This window comes from Otolemur garnettii, unplaced genomic scaffold (assembly GCF_000181295.1).
Source record: "Otolemur garnettii isolate 467f Iridium unplaced genomic scaffold, OtoGar3 scaffold00004, whole genome shotgun sequence".
Lineage (NCBI taxonomy): Eukaryota > Metazoa > Chordata > Mammalia > Primates > Galagidae > Otolemur > Otolemur garnettii.
In genome coordinates, this window is record NW_003852399.1 from 6,411,685 (window position 1) to 6,425,740 (window position 14,056).

The 14,056-nt window shown below is 43.8% G+C and overlaps 1 protein-coding gene across 1 annotated transcript in view; it reads right to left on the reverse strand.

Moving 5' to 3' along the window:
• FER1L6 (fer-1 like family member 6) overlaps nt 1–14,056 on the reverse strand; it is a 118,313-nt gene that overhangs the window by 22,167 nt on the left and 82,090 nt on the right. Inside the window, exons 29-33 of the mRNA XM_003782357.2 lie at nt 13,863–13,994; nt 12,835–12,960; nt 8,072–8,199; nt 4,574–4,744; nt 1,508–1,668 (exon numbers count right to left, since the gene is read on the reverse strand). Of these exons, the coding sequence (XP_003782405.1) occupies nt 1,508–1,668; nt 4,574–4,744; nt 8,072–8,199; nt 12,835–12,960; nt 13,863–13,994 (718 nt within the window). The remainder of the gene's footprint in view (nt 1–1,507; nt 1,669–4,573; nt 4,745–8,071; nt 8,200–12,834; nt 12,961–13,862; nt 13,995–14,056) is intronic.

Genomic DNA, 14,056 nt, shown 5'->3' on the forward strand with positions numbered 1-14,056 from the left:
AAAAAAAAAAAAAAGAGAAATGTTCTCTCCTTTGTCCTTCTGCGAAAAAAGGTAATTTGTGGTGGAAATAAAACCCTCAAAATAAGACAAAAATTGTTGAAAGAATAAAATCTTCTTGACCAAGTTTGATATAAGAAAGTTTGCAGCCCCTGTGGCTCAAAGGAGTAGGGCGCTGGCCCCATATACCAGAGGTGGAGGGTTCAAACCCAGCCCCGGCCAAAAACTGATATAAGAAGGTTTAACTTGGCTTTTAAAAATGGAGCCACAAACGAAATCTCCTGATAGCAACAATTACAATTGGGAAAAATTGATAGGGATAAACAAGTGACCTATGAACTAAATATTTGTTCTAAAGTTTCATCTTCTGGGAACTTATCTTTTGAATATAACTCCTTACTTTTAGTGGAAAAATAAAAGTAATTGTTCCATCATAACGTGTAGAATATCAACTAAGGAACTAAATTGACTACTGACATGTATTGTGAAAGAATGTATTTCTCAACAAAAATAAATCAATATGTCATTATTGCACCATCTAAATAGCCATAACTCTGCCTGTAAGAACCTTCAATAGGTTCTTGGAGTAAAAAAGACAAGGTAAAAAATCTTAATAGCAAAGTGGTTAGTCAACATCATGTCAAAATACCCTTGTTCAGGCTCATTGCATCCAAAGTACTGACTCACAGAGAGAGAATTCTCAAGCATCAAATGCGTGGGTGAGATAGCACAAGAAGTTTTCTGTATCATTTGTGTCAATTGGGATTTTTTTCTCATCCTGCATTTATAGAAGCTTCTCTAGGATCTTTGTGGTGTGTCCCCTGACACTTATGTAGAAAATCTACTTCTTCGTGTTAAAATATGATAATTATTGGTTTATTTATGAGAGTAATTTGGATTGTGTCCAGTTATATATATTTTATTCATTTTAAGGCTTCCGCCTACCTTCTGACACAATGATTCTACTCCTATGGGATATACTGTAGAAACGAAAATGCACAATGAACACAGAAGTTCACTGTAGCACTGGCACGACAGAAAAATGAACACAAGGTAAAGAAAGGGCATAGTCGTAAAATGGAGTATTATCACTGGTCATTTCAAAGGGCCAAAGAGATCATCATAATCTAGCGGAATTAGAAAAAGCACAGTACAAAGCTATGTGTGTGATACCACACACACGTGCGAGGAAATACGTCAGCGTGAGGCCTGCTGCCTCTGAGTCTGGGCTTAATGAATGATTCTCAGATTCCCATTACCCTCCTCACTTGTTCATACTTTCTACGACTACACATGACTTTTATAATTAGATGTCCTGGGTGGCGTCTGTGGCTCAAGGAGTAGGGCGCCAGCCCCATATGCTGGAGGTGGTGGGTTCTAACCCAGCTCCAGCCAAAAACTGAGAAAAAAAAATACATATATATATAAAATTAGATGTCCCTCTACCTCTGAGCCAAAAATGCCACTAGAATGAAAATTTTTTTTAAAAAGAGCAACATCAAGGATTTACCAGTATCCTCTTCCGTGAAGACAGTTTTTCCAGAAAAGACCTGGTTTCCTATCTGTATTTTCCCAGCCCCAAAGTGGGGCCCGTCCAGCTTGTTGTCTTTGCAGAGCTTGGTGAGGATTTCCGTGGGTTTGGACGTGTCTCTCCACGCATTGTATCCTTCTCTGGAAAGGGGAAGGAGCACAGATAGGCTGAGGCCTGGCCTGTCCCTGAGAGGACACACCTTTAGATCCCCATTAAAACGACCACCCAAGTATCACCTGTGCGGTTTCCTTCGGATTTAACTTGCTATTCTATACACTTGAGGCTAATGGTTTGGCTTGGCTTTGTTTTATTTTCTGTCTTTTCTGGTCAAACACCTCTGCAGATACATGGCTCACATGAAAGGGAAGACTTCTGGGCAGCTTGAGAGAAAAATCCTTTGCAGGTCGTTTCGTTATTTGTTTGTTTTTTAAGTAATGTACCTTTCTTCTAAAAAAAGAATTGAAGTGAAATTGGCATAAGGAAATTCAGCATTTTAAAGTTGACGGGGCGCACCTGCTGCTAAGTGATTAGGGCGCTGGCCCCATATACCGAGAGTGGTGGGTTCAGGCCCAGCCTCAGCCAAACTGCAAGAAAAAAATAGCCGGGCATTGTGACAGGTGCCTGTACTCCCAGCTACTTGGGAGGCTGAGGCAAGAGAATCACCTAAGCCCAGAAGTTGGAGGCTGCTGTGAGCTGTGATGCCACAGCACTGTACCGAGGGCAACAAAGTGAGACTCTGTCTCTAAAAATAAATAAATAAATAAATAAAGTTGACTAACTCAGTGGTGTTTAATATATTCACAATGATGTGCAACCACCACTTCTTTCTCCCTAGCTCCAAAAATTTTCATCACCACAAAAGAAAACCCTGGACCCAGAAGGCAGTTACTCCTCTGTGCAGACTCCTCCCCCTAAGTCTTTGGCAGTCACCCTTCTGCTTTCTGTCCCTGTGCATCTCTTTGCAGGTGATTTGTGTTGAGCTTTGTTCTATTCCCGGCAGAAAAGCCACTTGGCTGCTGCCTATTCCAAGAGGAAAGCATCGCTCATCCTTTCAATTTCTCGGCTTCTTTCCTACTCTCCTCCCCCGCACACAAAAAATCATTTTATAAACTCACATCCCAGGCAGAGAGGCTTGATACGTTGTTTCTCTAATGAGTAATCTTTCTTGTGATGAGTTACTAAATCTTCCCAGCCCCTTCTTCTCTTAAAAGCTAGCTGTTTGGTTAAAAATCATTAACTTACAATGACAGGCTCCTTAAGAGCCGTGACCAAGATAAGCTGTGTTCCCTGGGACCCTGGGTTCATTGGAATCTAACTTGCTTAAGCGTTTAAATAAATCGACATGGCGCATGTACCAAACAGAGCTATGCAGTAGTTTTCCCACATTGTGCCACAGACATGAAAACCCTGAAAAGGACATGTCGGTCAGGCCCAGTGCCACACACAGGTCTCCCCAGAAACAGGCATGCTTGTCTTAAAATTTTTTCAGTGCATAACAGGTGCAGCTGCCCTGAGAAGAAGTCTGCTCCCTGGGAGATTCACTGCCAGGAAGTTCTTCTGATCAAGGGGATGCACCACACTGGCCTGGGGCTTCCTTCCCCAGGTTCTAAGTGAGAACAACTGCTGAATCACTCTCTGAAGGGAACCCTCTCAGGTACTCGGAGAACCATGTACACACCTCAGTGGGCTTAGGGATTCACTAGAAACCCAAGATTAAAGTGGCTCCCCAGACTCAGGGAAGAGCAGGCCAGAGAGACTGAAAATCACACCCCGGAGGATAAAGACACACAGAATCTGTTAGAGAGGGTGTAAGTGGTGTAGCCCTTCTGGAGGGTCATTTGGACGTAGCTATTAGAAGTCCTTAAAATGTGCACTGTGCTGGGTGGCGCCTGTGGCTCAAAGGAGGTGGCAGGTTCAAACCCAGACCTAGCCAAAAAACTGCAAACAAATAAAAAAAAAAAGTGCATTCTGCTTAAAGGAGCAGTCCACACAATGAATGAATGCTGCGGAGTGAATCCTTAGATGGGTGTTCCCTGGCTTTCATAGGAGGATGTTTATAGCACCAATACTTATAATAGAATAAAGAAGAAAAATCTATAAAGTGAAGGAATGCAAATGGGTAGTGTCAATTTACACCAAAGTCACATGATGGATACTATAGAGTTATTAAGTAGGATCAGTGAAATAACAGGTTATAAAAATGCATATATAGTATGAGTCCAACTTTGGGGAAAAATAGCTTAGAAAAAACATTAAAAGGAAATATACAAGAATTTTTATATAAGTTATCTCTGAAAAGAATAATCTGAGTGTAATTTTGTACTTTCTGTATTTCCTAATTTTTTTTTTTTTTACAATGAATAAGTATTATTTTACATTCAGGAAAAATATTTTTTAAATTACACTATGAAAAGCTATTGAATGTTTTGTATTTTCCTGAATGAAATTTGTAAGTTATTTTTTCTTATGATACCAGATACAATGTACTTTTAAAAAATAAAACTGAATAGTTCAGAAAAAATAGTTTATGTTTTTAAATTAAGCATTATTCAGTATCCTTACAAAAAAGAATTGCGTCCATTTTCACTTTATTTGTAGAATACGGATAATATCTCACTGGGTTGTTTAAGAGAATTGAATGAGACACTCCATGTAAAGTGCTTGGTGATTAAAAGTTATACTGAGCTGGGATATTGGTGTTTGTGTGGATATTGGTGTTTGTGCCCTATTAATTGTTCTACTAGAATCATTCTCTCCCAGGAAACTATGCCCACCTGGCCCAGCAATCTGAGTGAACACATACAATCTAGCTCTTGGCTCTTTAAGAATCTGCCCTTGGTTCTAAATCAGAGGTGCCTCCCAGCCCCAACAACCCTCAGGTGCACTGAACAGAGTTTCCTCAAACCAGCCTTACTAATATGGAGCCCATTTGTGATGTTAAAGCTGATCTGGTTTTCCTAGAGACAGACGTTTGCGGTGCAGAGTCCAGAGCCCTAAGGCTGTGGCTTCACAACACCCAGTGTCTCCACAGAAAGAGGAACTTACATTTCATACTGGCTCTGCAAGCCGCAGATGGCTCGGTGTTTGCTGTAGAAGCGGTTCTCGAGGTCAATCTTGGTCTCACCAATGAGGTCGTCAGTCCCAATCATGTCGTGGTCATAGATCAGGACAGACAGCACCGACTCCTTTGGGAATGTGGCCTGGATCTCAAATGACCTGCAGTCCAAGCAGAGGCTTCTGGAGTCAGCAACACTTGGTGGGACAGGGAACTGTTCTGAGCGTCACTTTAGCCAGCCTACTGTTCGTATGAACTCACCAAATGCTCAAAAAGCAGAAATTTATTTGGTTAGATTTCTCACTGAGGTACAACCAATTTCCAAGTCCTTTGTCAATTACCAACAGCCAATAATCTCCCCTTTCACGGGCCATGTCTTGCAGTCTTCAACTAGGGTGACAGCATAATAAGGTCTCAGACAGGACTGATTTCCATTCCTGGCTTCAAACCTGCAACTTTTTGGTTGTAAGACTTTGGAAAAATTATGTAATCTGTCTTAACTTCCTTATCCTCCTCATGGGGATAAACATGTCTTCTTAGTTTGGCCTGGGGGTCAAAGGCAACGCTGCTTCTATACAACAAGTATTTTACTCCCAGGCATTCAACTGGTGCCCAGGACACTGCGATTCCCCTCGCCTCCCCTTGTTGTATCCACAAGAAATACCAGCTGGATTTACTTTAAATGAAAACCCTGTTAAAAATCATAAAAACAGAATTACCAAATGGGAGTGTGGTCTCTACAAGACTCTGAGCCCCTTGAGAACAGGACTTGCCTTTTTTTAATCTGTGCATTTCTAAAGCTTGTACTTGGCCTTTGGGGAGTACACACTAAATAAATGTTCCCTTGAACTGTGAGGAATCTCAGAAATCACTATATCCAATCCTGTCATCTTGTAGACAAGGAAGCTGAAATCTAGAGAACATAGTGACTTGCTGGATCCCAGCTCAGGCCAGTCCAGGATAAGTGCCAGTTCCCTAACTCCTAGTTAGGTGATTTTCCTATGACACCAGTGCCCGGTGTCCCAGGAAACAGTGAGGCTGTCAGACTTCCTGTAAGAATGGATTATCTGTGTGATGGGGGTCCTGCATTAGGCTGATGCTTTGGAATTAAATTTTGAGTGAAACCCTATATTATAGGAAAATGCAGCCCTGCGTGTCAGGACCTCCCTCCACCTGACCAGCACCACAACCCTATGTGTTAGGACCTCCCTCCACCTGACCTGCACCGCAGCCCAATGTGTCAGGACTTCCCTCCACCTGACCCACACCGCAGCCCTGCGTGTCGGGACCTCCCTCCACCTGGCCTTGGCAGGGCTGCTCTCTAGAGCACCCACCCCTCAGCTCCACCCCTAATGACAATGAGCACTCCGGTGTCCTCCTGGTGTCTTTATAGGACCTGTGGCATTCCATGGTAATCACTGTTTATTTGATTTTCTCTCAATGTTCACAGACACACTGAAGTTACTGACTGTGACTTGGTCCCCACTGTGTCCCAGCACCAAGCAGAGCGCTGACACATGCTGGATTCTCTATAATTGTGAGAATGAACCAAGTTTTGCAGGTGGACAGGAAAAAGAAGGGCACTCCAAGACAAGGGAACCTTGAGGGTGGAGGCCTGGGGTGAGTGAGCAAGGGAGGTGGGAACTGGTTTAATCACCCACAGATCTGCTCCTCCTGGGGATTTCATTCTTCTTTATGGGTAACTGTCAAGGCAGCGGAGATAATGGGAAACATTCTGGGAGACCTGAGAGCAATGGGAGCCGCCAAAGCCTGCAGACATACTTCCCTCAAGATAAGGCAGAGAGGCAGGGTCCCATTAATCCCTCTGAGAATTGGCTGAAGCTTTGCCCATCCATCCATGCATCCCACAAATAATTATTGGGCACCTGTGGTGTGCCGGCCCTTATCCTAAGCGCCAAGGATGTTGCAGGGACTAGATCCAGTAAGTTCCTGCTCAAACACACCTTGCATCCTAGTAGGGAGAAGGCAGGTGGCCTATAAATACCCATCCGTGCCAGAGGCCAGGACACAAGGAAGTGGGGGAATGTGACACCTTCACAGGGACGCCAAGCTGAGGAGGACATGGGAGGGCCTCCTGGACTCCAGGTCAGGCAGAGGAGGCCCCCCCACTCTCCCTGTTGGAACACTATAAAGTTGTGCCGGCAACTTTCGTTCCTGAGTAAGGATTAGGCACACATCCGACAAAGCATCCTGGACAGCTTCTGGAAGAGGCTCTTGTTTGTGTGGCCATGTGACATGGGTAATAAAACCAGTCTGATTCACCGCACCAAGGTGAAAGCAGCTAATAAAAAGTGACTGCCAAGCACTTGGCACCCTGAAGCGCTGGTTACATAAATGGCAGGTAATGCTAAAGGTCATCTCTGGATCAGGGTGGCAACAGTGAGAATCCCTGGCCCCCTCGTTCGTACCGTTCTCATTGATCTGGACAGGCAAGACCATTTATTGCCTCATTTGCTCAGGAGCAGTAGGATGTAAGAGGCTGCTGCTAATTAAATGTCAGAGGGTCCGAAGTGATCACAGACATGAAAATGAATTTAAATGAGGCTGACAGAGGAAATTTTATGCCATGCTCCTCGTTACTCAGGAATAAAAAGAAATTAAATACACTAAGGATGTACTCATTGCTGAAATGATGTCCCAGCGGTCAGGGAAAGGCACTAATGTGCCTGGAGCATCTATCGTGTGCTGATATAGGCGATGTGTTAGGTGCTTTACATATTTAATCCGATGAAGGAATCTGAATCAGGTGTCACAGTGGCTGCTTTACAAATGAGAAAAAATAGAGAAGTTAAGCCATCTGCATAAGGTCACACAGTGTGTATGGGGCAGAGACCCCAAGTCCAAAGTCGATGCTAGCCTAGTGCACAAACTCAAGTAGGGACCACCACTGTGAGACACGCCCTGTGGTAGGGTCACTGAGTGAGCTGGAGAATGCCTAGCTTACTGACATGGATGCAATGGATTTGAATACTTTGCAGGAAAACAAAACAACTAGAGGACAGAGTCCAACTTTTGGATTTCAAGGATCACCTCAAATGAGTGACAAAATGATATGATGAGAAAAAAAATCCCTTGACATCTGTGCCCTTCTGCACCAGTTATGAGCTGTGTGAACTTGAATACATTCCTTAACCTCTCCTGACCTTGGTTACCTTGTTTATAAAAAGGAAACTACCTCTCTGTACAAACCTTCAAAGTGGCTGTTAAATCTAAGACCTAGAAAGTGGTTATTAGTAAACTATGGGTATAAAGGTTACCATGTTCCACCAAATTCCCGAAGGGACTGTGGAAAGACTTGGACTCTGCTCCGTGAATATAGGATTGGTTGGCTGTCCTCCAGAGAAGTCAGCATTTAACTTCCTCCCACCATTTCTCCCCAGCACACATGTACCACACCCACCCTCCACAGAGACACAGCAAGAACGCATGCAGATAGGGCAATACAAAACAACTGGAATGGCACTGACCTTCCGAATACCGGGTTCAGTTGCTTGGGGATGTAATTGTCCCGGTCTTTGATTTCTGTTTTGCCAATCTTGATCACAATGTAAGGATCTGATTTGCCATCTGGATCAGCAGGGCTAAGATTAAATGCCTGGGGAGGAAAAGGAAAATTGCTTTGGTCCAGTGGTTTTCAACGTTGGCTACACTCTGAGCTCACCTGGGTACTTTAAAAAATACTGATACCTGGGCTCGGCGCCTGTAAGCTCAGCAGCTAGGGCGCCACCCATATACACCAGAGCTGGCGAGTTCCAATCCAGCCGGGCCTGCCAAACAACAATGACAACTCCAACCAAAAAAATAGCCCAGTGTTGTGGCAGGTGCCTGTAGTCCCTGCTACTTAGGAGGCTGAGGCAAGAGAATCACTTAACCCCAGGAGCTTGAGCTTGCTGTGAGCTGTGCCGCCCCAGCACTATACCGAGGGCAACATAGTGAGACTCTGTCCCAAACCCCCCCCCACCAAACAAAAAACTGATGCCTGAGTTCTATCTCCAGATGGCTCTGATTTAATGAGCCCTGGACTTTGAGATTTTAAAAAGCTCCCTGAGTGATTCTAGTGTGCAGCCAAGGTAAAGAACCACTGCTTTAGCAGTTCCATTTTACTGTCAAAAGAAAAACGATTGGCTTTGCCCAAGTTCAACTTTCTCTGGAATCATCTCCCAGGAGAAAGAAACTCCTGGCATAGAGTAATGACAAATATAATAGGACAAATAAGGACAGTGGTTCTCAACTTGCTAATGTCACGACCCTTTAATGCAGTTCCCGTGGGTCGTGACCCACAGGTTGAGAACCCACTGACTAGGAGGAAGGCACGGATGTGAGTTCCAATTCCACAGTCTTGCATCCCTTAGTGGTGGTTTGGTTAAGGATGGACCACGTATATGACCGTGGCTCCTAAGATTATGATGGAGCTGAACAATTTCTAGCACCTAGGGATGTAGCCATCGTCATATCATAGCATAATGCATTACTCAGGTATTTGTGGTGACCGGGCTGTGAACAAGCCTACCACACTGCCAGCCACATGAAGGTCTAGCATGTAAAATCATGGGCAGTGCATAATAATTGATCATGATAAGAAATTACCATGTTGCTGGTTGATGTATTTAACATACTATACTTTTTAAAATTATTTTAGAATGTATGCCTTCTACTCATTAGGAAAAAAAGTTAACTGTAAAAAAGCCTCAGGCAGCTCCTTCAGAAGGTATTCCAGAAGAAGGCACAATTATCGCAGGAGATGGCCGCTCCATGAGTGGTACTGTTGCTGAAGACCTTCCCAGGGGAGGGACAAGACCTGGAGGAGGACGACAGTGATCCTGGTCATCCTGACCCTGTGCAGGCCTAGGCTAAAGTGCGTGTTTGTGTTTCAGCTTTTAAAAAAAAAAGTTTAAATAGTAAATAAATGAATGGTTTGAAAAATAGAAAAATTTATAGAATAAGGATATAAAGAAAGTGTGTGTTTTAAGTTAATGTCATTATAAAAGAGTCAAAGTTAAGAAAATTTAATAGTGTATCAAGAAAAAACTTACAGGGAGTTAAAGTTAATTTATTATTAAAGAAAATATATATTTTGTAAATTTTGTGTAGCCTACATGTCGAGTGTTTATAAAATCTACAATGGTGACAGCAATGTCCTAGGCCTTCGTGTTCACGCCCCACTCACTCACTGACTCACCCAGAGCAACTTCCAGTCCTGCTGGCTCCATTCCTGGTGAGTGGCCTACACAGGTGTGCCATTTTTATATTTTATGGTATATTTTTACTGCTCTGCAGGTGTGTGGTCCGGGAGCAGCAGGCTATCAGGCTGCACTATTTGGGTTTGTCTAATGTTCGCACAATAATGAAATCCCATAACAATGCATTTCTTAGAACATATTCCCCTTGTTAAGAGACCCATGGCTGTATTTCTAGGTAGTGCGCGATCTTGGGTGAGTAATGTTTGCCAAGAAATCTATGGGTAAAATCATGGCACGGACCTGACAGTCCTCCTAGAACTAAGTCTTGGAATCCATGACCCCGTCAGTCTTGCATTGAACGCTAGCCAGCTGAATCCATTTCTGAGAGTAAAGTCTGATTCTAGACAAGCTGCGCCTTAAACTATCAAAAACAAATCCTTTCCATGGAAAGGCCAAGGTAGGAAGCCAGGGAGAAATAAGATCAAAAAGATGAAGAAAATCTGCAGTGACGAAAGCTGAATGAGAAACAATCCCATATTCAGGGTTCTGTGCTGCAGACAGAATGGTGTAAGCCTATAAAGCAATGGTTCTCAACCTGTGGGTCACAACCCCTTTGTAACAATGAAAATACATTGTGGCATGAGGAAGGTTGAGAACCACTGCGTAAAGTTATCTGTTCAAGGATATTCATTAGCGCACCAGTTTAATAGCTAAGGATTGTGAACAACCTATTGATTACTTGGAGAGAAACACAATCCAAAATACCCCCCCCCATATCCTGTCATCACATCACCCAATTTTAATTTTCTACATAGCAGTTATCTCTAACACTATTCTGTTTATCCATCTGTTTTTTATTTATTTTTATATCTTCCTGATCTTCATGACACTCTCAACTAGAATACAGTCGCCGTGAGAACAGGGACCTGTCTATCTTGTTCATTACTTGATTATCTCCAGGACGTAGAACAGGTTCTTCTTAATATCTGTCAAATGAATGAATGGATACTACATTCATTCAAGAAAACGCTATGCATGTACCGAAAAGAATGAAAAAGTTCTATATATATGTTGATCTAGAAAATGTCTGGCATAGCTTGTTAAGCAAGGGAAAAACAAAACAGGTGAGGAAATTTGACTTTTTCTTTCCCCAAGTGTTAAGTAGTGTTTTCTCTTTTTACTTTTCAGTGTTTTAATAATTAAGAGATTTTAAAATTAATTTATTATTTAGTTAATTAATTAGATACTAGTAGGAGAAACAAACTGCATATAATCACCGTGACTAGAAATGTCAATGAAATATAGTGACGTTAGGATTGCTACCTCCTGCAACCCAGGACACTGCCTTCTGACTCTCATCCCTCCTGTCCTCAAGTTTCAGCCCATCCCCCCTCCTCTATGCTGCCTCCTGGGCAGAAACTTGATCTGCACCCCTGGCCTTTGTCTAAGAAGGCCGGAAGGTGCGCAGTAGAGATTTGCTGAATGAACAAACAAAGGAACAAATCCTTCTGCAATCTCAGTAGTCCACAGAAATGTCTCCCTTTTGTTCATATTGTTCACATAGGCTTTATTTCTGGATTCCCCAAACTGGGTGCCATAGGACCACAGTTCTGTAGGGTTTTCTGTAGGGGGCCAAAAAGTGTAGGGCAAAGAGTGTAGGAAACGCTGTTCAATATACAGTTAAATAGGTTTCTTTGCTTCCAGAATTCACAGAGCTTTTGAATAAGCTTTGCGAATCTTAGGTGTTAGAACAGGAAAATGAATTATTATACGTACTATTTCTCAGATTTCTTTGAACACACAGTCTGTGTCTTAAGGAGTGTATATTAATTGTCTCCCCAGACACAAGTGACCTCTGAATGACATTTTTTAAAGGCTGATCTAAACTATCCTCCGAGTGGTTGTGTAATAGAGACTGCCCGGCATTGTTAGTGATTCCTCACGGTGTATTTAATCTTTCCAACTAGACCGTGGCTTCCTTGAGGGCAGAGACTGTGTTCTTTTCATCACAAGATCCCTGGCCCTTGGTGGCTGTACGAGGATACCGAGGATGATGAAGGAAACCTGAGAACTGCGGGGTGGAAGGACATTTCATTCCCCCTCCGCACTCAGGAATAACTCACTTTTATTTTATGCTTCATTTAGGGTTCTTAAAAGGGATGTAGGCAATGTCAGAAAAGAGTTAATATGAGACTATTACAATCAAATATGATTGTGAAAATCACATCCAAGGTCAGGAGATAAAAACAAATCCGTGAACCAGCAGGGTTCATACAAATTGGGTGGCAAATTTGGCCCTGAGCGTCCTGGCAATCAGGCCCAAAAGTTTCATAGCTAAAGTTTTGTGCTCTCATTATCAGAAAGGAGGGGGCCTCGAGGAGAGACCATCTCTCTTGGAAATACATTAAAAATGAAATTTCTGCCTATAATGGCGCAGAGGCAGGGTCAGGGGTCGGAATGTCACAGTGGCCTCTGCCCTGTCCTACCCTGGTCGGCTGTCTAGCCTGTGAGCCTCTGTCCCCTTCAGTCCCCTTTCGTGCTGTAGGCCACCACAGGGAGCAGATACAACTACACAGAGCACTTCTGTATCCCTCCCAAAGCCATGAAGTCCCACATTACTAGCCATACCCCTGTTAGTGATGAATCCTGTCCCCCAAATTTGTATGTTGAACCCCTGGCCCCCAGCGTGACTGTACTTGGAGACACGGTTCTACGGAGCCAGAAACGGTTAACAGAGATCAGAGTGGGTGTAGCTCTAACCTAACAGGCTTGTGTCCTTATAAGAGAAGAAAAAACAAAACAAAACCTAAGATGGACCCTTGCCCCCAAAGAACAGGAGATACTGGAGACCTCGCCCCCTCCCTGGGTGTAGGCATGCAGAGGAAAGGCTGTGTAAGGACAGCAAGGAGGCAGCAGTCACCAAGCCAGCAAGAGACCAGTCCCGGCAGACCTTGGTTGTGCGCCTATAAGAAAACACCCTTGTGTAGTGTGAGCTGCCTAGTCGTGGTACCCTGTCGTGGCAGCCCTCAGGGCAAAGAAGGACAGCTCACCGCAACAATGTACACCCGGATCAGGACTTGGACGGAGTGGTTAGGCGGAATCCCTTGCTGTATTCTCAGCTGCCCGCTGTCCTCAGAGCTATAATCCTCGGGGCTTTTGTAGATGCAGAAGGAACCCTGGAGGGAGAAAGCACAACCCATTCAACGAGAGGGCTCTATGACCCCCAAACCCACTGAAAGCGCAGCCCTGGGGAGAGGAGCACAGCCTGAGAATCTGAAGGACCTGGGCTGGCTCTCCCTTGCTGGTCGGAGGTCCTAGGGCAGTTCACGTCACCTGCTTGCATCTGAGCTTCGTGGTACGCCAGTGAAGCGGTATTGTACATTGACACCCTCCCCACAGGACTGGGACGTGAGCAACGTGACAGGAAGCGGTGCCTTTTACAGGGTGAGGAAGTGAGCTATGCTAGGCCCTCCCCACTATCTCATTCCATCTGGACTATTCTATTCCCACCTCCAGATGCAGCAACTGAGGCTCGGGGAGGGGAAGAACCTTGTTCCAGAACATATAACTAGGATTTAGATTCAGATCGTCAAACAGCAACACCCATGCTAGTTCCACACATCCAGTGTGCATGAAGGGCCCAGCACACAGTAGGTTTACGGTAAATGCTTAGCTATTGCTGTGTGAGACTGACAGGGTGGGACTGCCAGATGGACGGCTTGTATAGTTTGATTAATTAATTGTCCAGCTGGTAGGTTTGCACCAATCACCGGTTTGGTATGTCAAGGGTGGAGAGAGAAAAGTATAGTTCGGTGATCCTGTTAGGTCATGACTCTGTCTCCTTATAGCTTACCAGATGGAACTCCATCCAGTCCACTAGCCACAAACCAAAAATATCTTAAAAGACTGGGGCTAGGTTTTATGGGTTTTTAGAGCAGGTCTTGAGTAAAAATTAAGGATTTTCTTTACACACCTCCCCCCCCCCCACTATACTTCCCGTAATAGAATAGAATTTGATTATTACTTATGGGCAGTGAGAGAAAAAAAAAAAACAAAACAGGTTAGCACTGGAACTTGCCTTAAATTTTCCTATGACTCGGTCTCCATCAAGACCGTGGTCATCTTCCATAGATTTGCCTCGGAAGAGCTCAAAGGTTTTCACCCAGTCTTCAAAATTGTTGAATTCACTCTCGAGATCACCATCATATATCTTTAAAGCAAAGGGAGAAGATTGAGCTAAAAGGAAGGAAGGCCCAGAATTGATTTTCTTTT